General features: G+C 43.8%; 1 protein-coding gene across 3 annotated transcripts in view; it reads right to left on the bottom strand.

The window, feature by feature from the left end:
* The window catches only part of GPATCH2 (G-patch domain containing 2), a 157,565-nt gene that overhangs the window by 56,314 nt on the left and 86,447 nt on the right, over positions 1 to 14,804 (bottom strand). For all 3 annotated transcript variants that reach the window (XM_073553340.1, XM_073553342.1, XM_073553341.1), the window contains exons 7-8: positions 13,047 to 13,086; positions 4,698 to 4,762 (exon numbers count right to left, since the gene is read on the bottom strand). In XM_073553340.1, the coding sequence (XP_073409441.1) occupies positions 4,698 to 4,762; positions 13,047 to 13,086 (105 nt within the window). The remainder of the gene's footprint in view (positions 1 to 4,697; positions 4,763 to 13,046; positions 13,087 to 14,804) is intronic.

Here is a 14,804-nt window from a genome sequence, read left to right as displayed (position 1 = left end):
GAGAATAAAACATGAATAGTTTATCGTCTTTTGCTTTTGTAAAAAATGTGACATCTGTGCTGAAAATGTTGATTTAAAGGAATCTCGATGTCCATTAGTATAGGGTCTATCATGTAAAAAAAAATCTGCTTTTCAGCAATCAATGGATTTGCAATTGCTAAAATTCAATCGGAAAACATCAGACCTTGAACAGATAAGACGACTTGATGAATGTCAAATATCTCTCGACATATTTTCTAATATGATTATGAACGAAACTATGGTCGATAGCCCGATCCCGAGCTCCCCTTGGCAAAGGTCAGAAAAGCGGCGGCAGCTTAACCATTTCTGTTTTTATGGGAGTAGCTGGATACTGTGTCGCGCTGACTTTAATAAAAGGGGCATTCTGGCATATAAATATTATTCTAATGTTATTCAAATCTGGGCGGACTAAAAAACAATGTGATAACAATTTTAAAACCTTTTTAAATTAAATAAAAAAATAAATAAAACTAAATATACTAAAAAAAAACGTGAAATCACTCCCTTTTCCAAGTTTAAAAATAAAATTAAAATAAACATATTCGCTATCGCTACATTTGGAAAAAGGCCATATTATGAACATATAAAATTAATTAACCCAAAAATGTCCCTTTTTTCAGCCATTGCACCTGTCAGGGGAAAAAAAATAGCAATAAAAAGTCATCAAAACATCATACACATCTCAAAATGATATCAATAAGACACAAGCTACAGCTCAACAGAAAAAAAAAAGGACTTCATATGGTTGTGTCCATGGGAAAAAAAAAAGAAAAAAAAGAATAATTACTTTAATCTATAGTGATGAGTGAGCGTGCTGGGATAAGATGTTATCTGAGCATGCTCGGGTCTTAACAGAGTGACTTTGGCGTGCTCGAATAATACGATCAAGTCCCCCAGGCTGCCTGTCTCACGACAGCCGCAAGAAATGCAGGAATTGCCTAACAAACAGGTAATCCCTGCGTGTGTTGCGGGTGTTGAACTGTTTTAATCCGGGAAGATAAGCAGTGTTTACAAAAATTATACAAATATGATACAAAATGGAAACAATACAATATGGTATATACAATTACATAAAATAAGAGGGATAACAAAAGAGAATTACTAAACCTGATGTCACAGAAATGGCTCAGAGCCTTGATGGGGGAGGTACTCCTTAGGAAAACGCACAGAACCACAACAAGCCGTACCTTTCAGGACCGGCAAATGACCAAACCCACATTCTGCTTTTTATTAGAGCAAGGTTACCACCTCATACCTCCTCTTCATGCGCTCAAATGGGGACTGGTTGTGGGATGTGCTAGGTCCTTTAGAATTTAATGAGATTTCCAACTTACAGTATATCTTCGCCCCTGGAGGTCCCAGGCAGTAGATACAGTTGTGCTCAAAAGTTTACGTACTCCAACAGAATCTTTGCTTTCTTGGCCTTTTTTCAGAGAATATGAATGATAAGTCTACCTGTCATTGACTACAGCAGAACAAAGTGAAGGTTCTGGAGTGGCCATCTCAGTCTCCTGACCTCAATATCATTGAGCCACTCTGGGGAGATCTCAAGCGCGCAGTTCACGCTGGACAGCCCAGGAAATTACAGGAACTGGAGGTTTTTTGCCAAGAAGAGTGGGCAGCTTTACCATCTGAGAAAATAAAGAACCTCATCCACAACTACCACAAAAGACTTCAAGCTGTCATTGATGATAGAGGGGGCAATACACGGTATTAAGAAATGGGGTATGTGAACTTTTGATCAGGGTCATTTGGATGTTTTGGGTTGTCATTACGATTTAAAAAGAGAAAACACAGTAGTTTGACAATAAATGGCTTCACCCAACCACTAACCATGAGAGGAGAAAAAGTTTTGGTGTTATCATTCATATTCTCTGAAAAAAAACCAAGGAAGCAAAAACTCTGCCGGGGTATGTAAACTTTTGAGCACAACTGTATTGTTGTTATGTTTCTTATCGCCATTTTACCTGTCTATAGAGTTGAAACATGGCCTGGAAAATACCTATCCAATGGATGATACTAAGTTGTAAGGGTTCTGCCGGTCTTCCGGTGATGTGAGGGAATAAGCTATATACGTCCCTTCGCTACAACGACGAAAATATATCTCCCATAAATTTTGGATCGATGCAAACCTCAATATTCACCTCTGACCACTGGCTCTAAAAAGGTCTGGGAGCCGTGCTTTGATTTGAGGAAGTGTACTTCCCGCCTCTGTGTAAAGAAATCTCAGTCTTGGTGTCTTTTTCTCAGAGTAAATCTCCTGTAGTCATTCCTTTTTCAATGCAGGAGCCTTCTACTTCAATGGAGGTTGAAGTGTCAGCGCTCTCTCACTTCTGCAGTTATAATTACATTATCTCTTCCCCAGCTATAATTAATCCCATATGTTCAATGCGAGAGGGATATGCCCCCTCTCCGGAAAGGTGTTAAGAATTTTAGTTTTTTTTCTCTATGACATGGGACATTCATAAGAGCACAAGTTACAGGGGAAACCAGCTTGTTACAGTGATACAAGTCTCTGCCAGAATAGATCTAGGTCTGCTAAGACCCTTCAGCTCTACTATGCCAGGCAGATACCAGGTGATCATGTGATCGCCAGTGCTGCTATTACGGCCACTATTCTCGATGAGTGCTAAATAGATGGCAAAAAGAGATGGCAGAAGACGTAATGAACCGCTTTGATCTTTACCTTAGGGTCTTGGCTGTGTCTGCCATAAACCTGCTCCTTCCAACTTGCAGGAGCTTTGATAAGACAGGAAAGTAAGGCCATAACCAAGCACCATAAATTTACATCACTAATGTTATGAGATTAAAGTCACAGTTCAAGTCTAAAATTCTGCCTGCTTTCAGTCACCACTAGGGGGAGCACACTGTACACAGATTTCTATAGCTATAATTGAACTCAAAAGATAATTCAGTCTTCAGTAGGTTTTTTAGTTTCTAAAATTGTTTAAAAAAAAAGGGGGAAAACCTCAGACTAAAAAGGTAGCTAGACGTGCTACTGATTCAACAAGGATATACAGTGGGGAAAAAAAAGTATTTAGTCAGTCAGCAATAGTGCAAGTTCCACCACTTAAAAAGATGAGAGGCGTCTGTAATTTACATCATAGGTAGACCTCAACTATGGGAGACAAACTGAGAAAAAAAAATCCAGAAAATCACATTGTCTGGTTTTTTTTCATTTTATTTGCATATTATGGTGGAAAATAAGTATTTGGTCAGAAACAAAATTTCATCTCAATACTTTGTGATATATCCTTTGTTGGCAATGACAGAGGTCAAACGTTTTCTGTAAGTCTTCACAAGGTTGCCACACACTGTTGTTGGTATGTTGGCCCATTCCTCCATGCAGATCTCCTCTAGAGCAGTGATGTTTTTGGCTTTTCGCTTGGCAACACGGACTTTCAACTCCCTCCAAAGTTTTTCTATAGGGTTGAGATCTGGAGACTGGCTAGGCCACTCCAGGACCTTGAAATGCTTCTTGCGAAGCCACTCCTTCGTTGCCCTGGCGGTGTGCTTTGGATCATTGTCATGTTGAAAGACTCAGCCACGTTTCATCTTCAATGCCCTTGCTGATGGAAGGAGGTTTGCACTCAAAATCTCACGATACATGGCCCCATTCATTCTTTCATGTACCCGGATCAGTCGTCCTGGCCCCTTTGCAGAGAAACAGCCCCAAAGCATGATGTTTCCACCACCATGCTTTACAGTAGGTATGGTGTTTGATGGATGCAACTCAGTATTCTTTTTCCTCCAAACACGACAAGTTGTGTTTCTGCCAAACAGTTCCAGTTTGGTTTCATCAGACCATAGGACATTCTCCCAAAACTCCTCTGGATCATCCAAATGCTCTCTAGCAAACTTCAGACGGGCCCGGACATGTACAGGCTTAAGCAGTGGGACACGTCTGGCACTGCAGGATCTGAGTCCATGGTGGCGTAGTGTGTTACTTATGGTAGGCCTTGTTACATTGGTCCCAGCTCTCTGCAGTTCATTCACTAGGTCCCCCCGCGTGGTTCTGGGATTTTTGCTCACCGTTCTTGTAATCATTCTGACCCCACGGGGTGGGATTTTGCGTGGAGCACCAGATCGAGGGAGATTATCAGTGGTCTTGTATGTCTTCCATTTTCTAATTATTGCTCCCACAGTTGATTTCTTCACTCCAAGCTGGTTGGCTATTGCAGATTCAGTCTTCCCAGCCTGGTGCAGGCCTACAATTTTGTTTCTGGTGTCCTTTGACAGCTCTTTGGTCTTCACCATAGTGGAGTTTGGAGTCAGACTGTTTGAGTGTGTGCACAGGTGTCTTTTTATAATGATAACAAGTTTAAACAGGTGCCATTACTACAGGTAATGAGTGGAGGAAAGAGGAGACTCTTAAAGAAGAAGTTACAGGTCTGTGAGAGCCAGAACTCTTGATTGCTTGTTTCTGACCAAATACTTATTTTCCACCATAATATGCAAATAAAATGAAAAAAAAACAGACAATGTGATTTTCTGGATTTTTTTTTTCTCAGTTTGTCTCCCATAGTTGAGGTCTACCTATGATGTAAATTACAGACGCCTCTCATCTTTTTAAGTGGTGGAACTTGCACTATTGCTGACTGACTAAATACTTTTTTTCCCCACTGTATGTAGGCCCATTTTTTGAACAACTCCCTGTGATCTCTGTGACACCTCACCTGCTGGCTGTTTTCACCGAACAGTTTTTCTTGTGTCCTCGATCAGAACGAGTATCTCGTAAAAGCTGAAAGGAGAAGAAGACACACATAATATATACATTTTTATTAAATACACAGCAAATGCGCAATCTATGCTACTCAAAAAAAATACTACATAATAATAAAAATGTAGACAACACAGAAGAAAACATTCACTATTACGACTCCCAAAAATGAATATTTAAAGAGCTAGATAAACAGGTGAGAGTAAAGCTCTTCGACGTTACTGCTGTATGTAGCAAGGAACAGCAGGTCTTTCAGGTGCGTTTCGCTGTGGAAAGCTTCATCAGACAGCACAGTATTAAAGAAAAAAAATGACACCTCCCTTGAGGAGCACTTTCAACTATCAACGTTGGGGTGTTATACTTAGAATTCTTGCCTCAATTTTGCTTAGAAGTAATGTCTTCGGAAGTAGAGATGAGTGAATTTGTTCGGGATTTTGGCCCCGAATCTGATTTTGACATATTCGATCTATATTCGGACACTATTTGTGCCAAATGTATGTCTTATGATCGGTTCCGAACATATTCGGTAATGTCTACTCCCACTGACTCTAATGACGTTCGGATGTGTTCGATGAATATTGCAAAATTTCCCATTTCCCCATGGTGGGACGATTAAAGGATTATCTTATCTTAAAAACAATATTCGATTCTGATCGTATACGGAACCAAACCCGAACAAATTTGCTCGTCTCTTTTCGGAAGAAGGCATAGTATGTGGGGGGAGTTTTTTTTCCTGCTTTTTAGTAACCGGCCCCATAGGAAAATGCTTCACGAAAACGCCATTGTTTTCCCCAATGCGCCTTTTAGGAGACGTTCTTTTCTACACTAGTGAGTGGCCTGCAAGTGGAAGATGCCAGAAGAAAGGTCAAGGCAAGAGAAATTGACGGCACGCTCGTGATCCAAAGTTTGCGTCACCAGAGTTAAGGGTGTGCGGTGAATTTCTCTTGCCTTGATGGAGGGGTCACGCACCCCGTTCCACCAGCACCACGCAGAACGACCGAGTGCACGTCAACTGCCCGACATCTGAAAAACAGTCAAGTCACTTCTTAAAATCTCTGCGCAGCTTTCGAAGCCTGAAGTGTATGAAGCAAGCTTAAAAAACCTGAACGTACGCACACAGCATGCCATTTTTACATTGCAGCGCATGTTTTCTTTTTAGCATTTTTGATGCGCTTTTTCAGTTGGGTTTTGGAGCGGAACCACCTGAAAAAGGTGTTATGTGCACACGCCCTAATAGAAACAAAAAAAAATCAAGATGCCTCCCACAAGGAGCAGTTTCATTCGTCAATATTGGGTGTTATGAATGAGTCACCGGAGGAGGAAAAAACAAAAACACAAGCTAAGTCCAGAAAACCGGAGAGGTTGGTAGCTAGCGGATTGCAGACCCCTGATCCTATTCACCACAACTAACAGTAGCCGTGGGGGGTTCCTACGGTGCCCTAGACCCCTCGTCACAGTCGGAGAGCTAAATAAGTCTAAAGAAAGAAAGGGGAAATCTAAACTGCCCCAGAGCAGACCCCAAAGCAAAAGACAGCCCCCAACATGTATTGTCGGTAAAAAACAGATGAAAACACAAACACAGACAGAAAGACAGGCTGAGCAAATGATGGGGCCCAAATAACTACATAGGAAAGGACAGAAATGATGCTGGCTGCAATCACGCAAAAAACCCTGCCAAAAATAATGTCTAACACGTCTGATAGAAAAGGCCCTGAAGTCACTAGACTTCAAAATCACTATATCAGCACTCAGGTATATACTGAAGACAGAGCAAAGAGATCAACTGATCAGAGACAAAAATGGAGTTCAGCCCGTCCCAACCAGGGCAGGCTGAACACAAACACTAAGTAAACAGACAAAATCTCATGGAAAAATAGCAGAGCAAAAACTTAGCTTTTAGTAGACAGGAACTAAACTGGATGCCAGAGCTCAGAGCAGAAAGGATCACCAGCAACTCTGCAGGGCGTCGGCTGCCTTATATCCACTCAGAAATTCCGGATGTCCAATCACACTCCACCTGTTCAGATGACAGGTTCTTCCCATCCAGATCAATTTCACTACCTCCTTTCACCAGCAGAGGGAGTTCATCAGACATCAGAGGTGAAGGAGAATATGAACTCATAACAATTGGGTATTCATACTGAGAATTCTTGTCCTAACCTTACTCAGAAGTTACTCCACTAAGGCGAAAACCTATGGCCCTGATCCATCAAGACTGACATTCCGTATGAGAGTCTTGATGAAGGGAACGCTGGCGCAAGAAGCGTCAAATTAACGGTGCTTCTTTCAGCTGCCGTGCAAAATGGTTCTGGTGTACATTTTTGTTGTAAATTCCACCACAAAAGTAGTATGATGAACCTGTCGGGTGCACCTGCCCGAGACAGACCGATCTAAAGATTTCTCCACTGTGAAAATAAAGGATCAAGCATGCTGTAATCCAACATGTCCAATCAGAAATCTGCCGTCGGAAAAGTGAATGGCTCCGTACATTCATTCTTTACATCCGACCATCACTAGAGTTGAAAACAGCTGATAGGTGGGGGGTGCCCGGTGTCAAATCTAAAGCCTGGACAACCCCCTTCAAGGAACGCTGGATACAGATAGCCTCTAATAAGGATGATTTACTGATATTATACAGATATCTACAAGCCCCAATCGCTTCGGTAATAATAATCGCTATAACATTGACTCAATTAATCTCAGTCGATCCAACAGATTAGAACAAACTTCTTAAGCCGATCACAAAGACGGACGATCGGGCATTTTGTACACTTGGTTTATGTAAATGTCTTACAAAGGACAATAAGCTTTGCATTCTGTAAGAAAACCCAAAATATTACAATGCGTCGTCTCATAGACGCCGTGACACGGAAGATCGCACAAAGGCGTAACCTGTCTTAGGACGGACATGTAGATGGAGAGCTCCTCCACACAGAGACAAGAGACAGAGGGCTTATCAGACGCTAATATCGGCAGGAGACGGAGCTCCTGATTGTGGCATCCGGTGTCACATTGGACACTGTCATAGTTAATCTTCCCCAAGTTATATTCAAGGACGCTTCGAAGAGTAAATAACATCTGTAGGTAAAGAAAAGTAACAATAATTTACACAAATGTTGCTACTCAACAAAAGAATCATCAAACAACAAATTTGGTGAAATTATTGAAACAATTACCATAGCTTACACAAGAGGAGAACGTTACTCTCCTGAAATAATCTGTGCTGCTGTGGTCCTGCTATCTCTACCGACTCCCCCAAACACAGTAGCCGCAGTCTCACCCAACTCCCCCAAACACAGTAACCGCAGTCTCTCCCAACTCCCCCAAACACAGTAGCCGCAGTCTCTCCCAACTCCCCCAAACACAGCAGCCGCAGTCTCTCCAGACTCCCCAAAACACAGTTACCGCAATCTCTCCCGACTCCCCCAAACACAGTAACCGCAGTCTCTCCCAACTCACCCAAACATAGTAGCCGCAGTCTCTCTCGACTCCCCCAATTACAGTAGCTGCAGTCTCTCCAGACTCCCTCCAAGCACAGTAACCACACTCTCCCGACTCCCCCCAGACTCAACAGCCGCAGTCTCTCGCGACTCCCCCAAAACACAGTAACCGCAGTCTCTCTCGACTACCCCAAACACAGTAACCCGCAGTCTCTCTCGACTCCCCCAAACACAGTAGCCACAGTCTCTCCAGACTCCGGCAAACACAGTGACCGCAGTCTCTCCCAACTCCCCCAAACACAGTAACCGCAGTCTCTCCCGACTCCCCCCAAACACAGTAACCGCACTATCCCGAATCCTCCAAACTAATCAGCTGCAGTCTCTCGCGACTACCCCAAACACAGTAACCGCAGTCTCTCTCGACTCCCCCAAGCGCAGTAGCCACAGTCTCTCCAGACTCCGGCAAACACTGTAACCGCAGTCTCTCCCAACTCCCCCAAACACAGTAACCGCAGTCTCTCCAGATTCCGCCAAACACAGTAACCGTAGTCTCTCCGGACTCCCCCAAACACAGTAACCGCAGTCTCTCCAGATTCCGCCAAACACAGTAACCGTAGTCTCTCTCGACTCCCCCAAACACAGTAGCCACAGTCTCTCCAGACTCCGGCAAACACAGTGACCGCAGTCTCTCCCAACTCCCCCAAACACAGTAACCGCAGTCTCTCCCGACTCCCCCCAAACACAGTAACCGCACTATCCCGAATCCTCCAAACTAATCAGCTGCAGTCTCTCCCGACTCCCCCAAACTCAGCAGCCGCAGTCTCTCGCGACTACCCCAAACACAGGAACCGCAGTCTCTCCTGACTCCTCCAAACACAGTAACCGCAGTCTCTCCCAACTCCCCCAAACACAGTAACCGCAGTCTCTCCCAACTCCCCCAAACACAGTAACCGCAGTCTATCCCGACTCCCCTAACCACACTGATTGCTACTGTGTTTAACCATTCATGTGTTTTCAACAGTGCAAGTGGAAAGAGACACTGCCAGACATTACTGATAGCGGTTTATCTCACCTGGAAAAAAAAAAAAAAGCTAAAATACACCAGCCATTGAAATTCTAACAACCCAGTTCTTCTCTCATCACGATATGGTAAAGGAGAATTTGGAGGTCCTCGTACAGAAGACATGGGCTTCCATGTATGGGACCGAGATCATTAGAGATGACTTTCATCTCATATGTATAGGGACCTGTATAGGGGCCGGCATGTTTTGTTTTTATTTTTACAGCATTTCCTGTGGCTATAATGTAAAAAAAAAAATCCTGGACAACATATTATGGAGAAAAGTATGTGCCCCATCCATATCCCACCTACAGGAGCTTTTCTGATTGCCCATCCTACATCCATAGTCATTATATGGAGTCGGCCTCTGTAGATATAACGGCTCCCGTTGTGCTGGGGAGGATTTCTACAAGATTTTGAAGGGGTCTGTGGAAATATTTGCACCTTTCTCCAGAAGAGCATTTGTGACTTCGGAATGATTTTGGGGAGAGGCCGGCCTTGAGTTCTGGTCTAGTACATCCCAAAGGTGTTGGATAGGGTTGAGGTCCGGGATCTGTGCGGCCGGTCATGTTCTACCACCAGTCTCCCCCAACCATGACTGTATGGCCATTGTGCACTGGGCACAGTCATAGGGAACAGAGAAGGGTCTTCCCCAAACTGCCCCACAAAGCTGGAATCTACGATAGTCCACAATGTTTTGTTTTCAAGAATTAAGATTTCCCTTCACTCAAACTAAGCGACCAAGGGCCGAGTTCTGATAACATCCCCATAGCATTATCCTGCACCAAACTGTACAGTGGGCACAAAGCAGTCAGGGGGTAACGCTCTCCAGAGTCCAGTGGTGGCGGCGTTACACCACTCCATTCGACGCCGTCATTGTGCTTGGTGATGTATGGCTGCACGCAACTGATTGGCCACGAAGCTCCTGGTGGGGGCGCAGAGTTAGTGCTGATGTTATACCAGAGGAGGTCTGGACTATGCAGTTATGGAGTAAGTGGAGCATTTCTGACTTCTCTGCTCCTTAGCACTCGGCTCCCCGCTCTCAAACATTACTGGATCTCCACTTTGTGGCTAAGTTGCGGTACCTTCTATTTCTCAGTAATATTAGTCACAGGTGATGGGGGAAGATTCAAGAGGAAGAAATGTCATGGACGGACTTGTTAACCACCCCGGTGGCTCCTATTACAGGACCGCGCTGGAATCGGTGAGCTCTGCACCACCGGTCTGTCACATGTCAGTAAAGGAAGACGGCATGGCGGGGGGGGGGCGGTGGTTATACACCGGGGGCATTGGAGCTGGTGGAAAACCTAAATTCAGTGATTAAGACGTCTCCCAATTTTTCTGTCCATATAGAGAATATATATGTTACAATATAAAAAGGAGTACAGCTATAGTACAATGGAATTACGGTAAATATATATACTAAAAAAATAAAAGCTAGCTAAATAAAAACGGTTGCATCCACCAGGAGATATATGCAGTATATATATATATATATGTACACACACACTAGCTGAAGAGCCCGGCGCTGCCCGGGCACAGTAACTAACTGTGGTTAGTTATAACAAATTATAATTATCCTCCATCCCATAGTCCCGTGCCCATATACCCATCACATATCCTCCATCCCATAGTACCATGCCCATATACCCATCATACATATCCACTATCCCATAGGCCTGTGCACATATACCCATCGCACATCCCATAGTCAACCATTATGACATCATAATGAGCGGCGGGGCTTGCAACCTATGATGACATCAGCGTCGCCATGGCAACCATAGTGACATCATAATGAGGGGCGGGGCTTGATACGCACACACTGCTTCCCCATTATGTAGATAGGGGCAAAATTGTTTGGTGAATTGGAACGCGCGGGGTTAAAATTTCGCCTCACAACACAGCTTAGGACGCTCTCGGGGTCCAGACGTGTGACTGTGCCAAATTTTGTGGCTGTAGCTGCGACGGTGCGGATGCCAATCCCGGACATACACACTTTGAGCATTATATATTAGATATATATACACATACACAGTGGTAATTATTGAAACACATCGGCCCGAGAGGGTTAACAAGAGAAGAGATGGCGAGTTGGAGATGGCAGGTGATAGCCGGCAGACGGAGGACGCTCCACTCTGCCCCGGTGAGGCTCTGCCCGGCACACATTATACGACGGACCCGTCAAAAGAGACGCCGGACACCTTTATCTCAGATGCGATGAAGGATTGCCCGTCCACTCTCGGAATATAAAACGATACAAAATGTCATGCTTAAATATACAAACAATAATGGGCTGATTTATGAGAATACAGTGCACTCCGCTGGTCATGAATACAAAGGACACGCAGCTCCGGAGATGCACTGTCCACTCGCCGGACACTCGGCCGCTGACCGGCTGCTACATCTAGGACTCGTCTGAAAGGTTAGAAATAATATTTTACACCGCCAGGAACATTAGAGTTGTAATGTTTCTTAAGAATCTTGCTTGAAAAGCAAAAATAGTATATATATCATTTATTTCTTATGAAGGCTCACGTATAGTTTCATGCAGGCCACTCTTTATTTTCGTGATGTCCAGGGTTTGGGGGGAAAGGGTGCAGCGGGAGAGCTCTACCTCACCAGGACAAAGCTACGGGGCTGTGCCAAACGTCATGGAAAGCCGATGCCGGCCCAGGAGACCGGGAGACAATGTGTCCCTGAATCTGAGGCCGGGGAATAACTTTTTGGCTTTGGTCTCAATGTGCCACCTAGCAGGTCTGAACGCAGAGGGGAGTCCGTCCCCCACCAGATCCTGTCCATGCCTGCCGCCGGGGAGAATCTCATACTCAGAAAACATATGAAAGTATTAGTAGGTTTTCGGAGTCGGTGAATAGTAGGGTAATGGTTGGCTGATTGAGAGGCCTCTCACTAAGATCTATGGAGATGGACAAGTTGGCATAGGGAGGCGTATAAACTTGTACTTTCCACTTGAAGTGATTTGTTGTAATGGTCAGGTGATCGCGGCAGCATAGGACAGTCAATGCTCAGAATCTGTTATTAGTTTTTGTGCTATGTAATCTGAGCTGTAGGGGCAGAGACCCTGATTCCAGTCATGTGTCACTTGCTGGTTTGGCCTGGTGTAGTGTTGATAAAATCATCTGTTTGCTCTACTGCAAAATTAGCAGAGCTCAGAATGCTTAAACCCTGTGTAACCCCACCCACATCACCACTGATTGGCAGCTTTCTGTGTTCACTGTGCATTGGCAGGAAGCTGCTAATCAGTGCTGGGGGCAGAGTTGGACTAGGAGACCCAAGACACCTAGTCCTGGAGGGATATTCTCCAGCTGATATAACACTGATTTTATAAAAAAAAAACAAAAAACAAGCAAACAGCCTAGTAAGTGACATATCGCTGGAATCAAGGTCTCTGCCCCTTGTCAGATTACACAGCATAAAAACCTATCAACAGATTCCCTTTAAAGTAAACCTTAAAGGATTGCCAGATCCAATGGCCGGCACAAGAGAACCACTTTTTTTCTTTTTTGAGAAGAGGAAATATGGAAAATGAGAAGAAACTGAGGTACCAAAGGGCCCCCTCCATAAATGCGGGGAGAACATACTAAGTCAAGATTTGACCATGGGAACCCAACATTGAGTTAAAAGAAAACCTTGTAAAAAGGACGAGCAAGTGGGTCATAAAACTAGCCCTTTTAGATCCCATGATCATGGAGAACGCTTAAAAGAAAAAATTCCACTCTACCCCAAAGACTCGTTTACAATGTAGCCCTGTCTACAACCCTAGTAGTCACATAGTCACACTCACCGGACTGTGATCCTTCCTGCTGCTGGGACTAAACCAATGGCTGAAACAACAACAAAAAAAAAGAGTATTTGCATTACACAAAACTCGGACACATCTTATAATAAAAGTCTCTAAAATTTCTAATCTGAAATCTGATTGGATAAACCATAAGTGTACTCGAGGAAGTTGTCGTTTCCCGCTTTCCCTTCAAACCAACCATAAGTGTGCTCGAAGAAGTTGTCGTTTCCCTCTTTCCCTTCAAACCAACCATAAGTGTGCTCGAAGAAGTTGTCGTTTCCCTCTTTCCCTTCATACCAACCATAAGTGTGCTCAAAGAAGTTGTCGTTTCCCTCTTTGCCTTCATACCAACCATAAGTGTGCTCAAAGTTGTCGTTTCCCTTTTTCCCTTCAAACCAACCATAAGTGTGCTCGAAGAAGTTGTCGTTTCCCGCTTTCCCTTCATACCAACCATAAGTGTGCTCAAAGAAGTTGTCGTTTCCCTCTTTCCCTTCAAACCAACCATAAGTGTGCTCGAAGAAGTTGTCGTTTCCCGCTTTCCCTTTATACCAACCATAAGTGAGCTCAAAGAAGTTGTCGTTTCCCTCTTTCCCTTCAAACCAACCATAAGTGTGCTCGAAGAAGTTGTCGTTTCCCGCTTTCCCTTTATACCAACCATAAGTGTGCTCAAAGAAGTTGTCGTTTCCCTCTTTCCCTTCAAACCAACCATAAGTGTGCTCGAAGAAGTTGTCGTTTCCCTCTTTCCCTTTATACCAACCATAAGTGTGCTCGAAGAAGTTGTCGTTTCCCGCTTTCCCTTTATACCAACCATAAGTGTGCTCAAAGAAGTTGTCGTTTCCCGCTTTCCCTTCATACCAACCATAAGTGTGCTTGAAGAAGTTGTCGTTTCCCGCTTTCCCTTCATACCAACCATAAGTGTGCTCGAAGAAGTTGTTGTTTCCCTCTTTCCCTTCAAACCAACCATAAGTGTGCTCGAAGAAGTTGTTGTTTCCCTCTTTCCCTTCAAACCAACCATAAGTGTGCTCGAAGAAGTTGTTGTTTCCCTCTTTCCCTTCAAACCAACCATAAGTGTGCTCGAAGAAGTTGTTGTTTCCCTCTTTCCCTTCAAACCAACCATAAGTGTGCTCGAAGAAGTTGTCGTTTCCCTCTTTCCCTTCATACCAACTACATTACTCAGCAGGGGAGTGACAATGAGCACAGAAGATGGTTCCTTGGCTTATATTGAATATATTCTTACTATTAGTGAATACGTCTGAAAAATAAAACCGCCCCATTAGTGGGGGATATCTTGTCCTAAATATTGTGACTTTTTATTACTTTTTTTTTTTTTTTTTGCACAAGATTAACAAAAGTTCACATTTTAAGATAGCTGGGAGCGAGCGAAGATTGAAGCACTTGTCCGCATTTAGCAGTATATATTGGATTTGCAATCATGTAAAAGCGCAGCCTCGCGACTAACACCTATTGGATTTGTAATAAAGTAAAAACATCAAGCGGGAAGGGACAGATTACGGCGGCCGAATTACTCCAAGATATATTCAAGATGGTTTTACACAGAAGCAGTTACGGGGAAAAAGAAAAAAAAACGGGAAAAAATTGCGATCTAAGGAACAGCGGGATGTGAGCGGGAAGACGTCCCGACTTAAAAACGGATGAAGAAATCCAAAGATGTTTCATTTTCCCACAGCTCCCCCGCAGGGAAAACAAGGTATTACACAACTCCTGTGTTATATCAAAGATCTGTCTGTGTAACACAAGACG

This window comes from Dendrobates tinctorius, unplaced genomic scaffold, assembly GCF_039654945.1.
Source record: "Dendrobates tinctorius isolate UK_male_01 unplaced genomic scaffold, ASM3965494v1 ptg000201l, whole genome shotgun sequence".
Lineage (NCBI taxonomy): Eukaryota > Metazoa > Chordata > Amphibia > Anura > Dendrobatidae > Dendrobates > Dendrobates tinctorius.
This window is presented reverse-complemented; position numbering and strand designations above follow the sequence as displayed.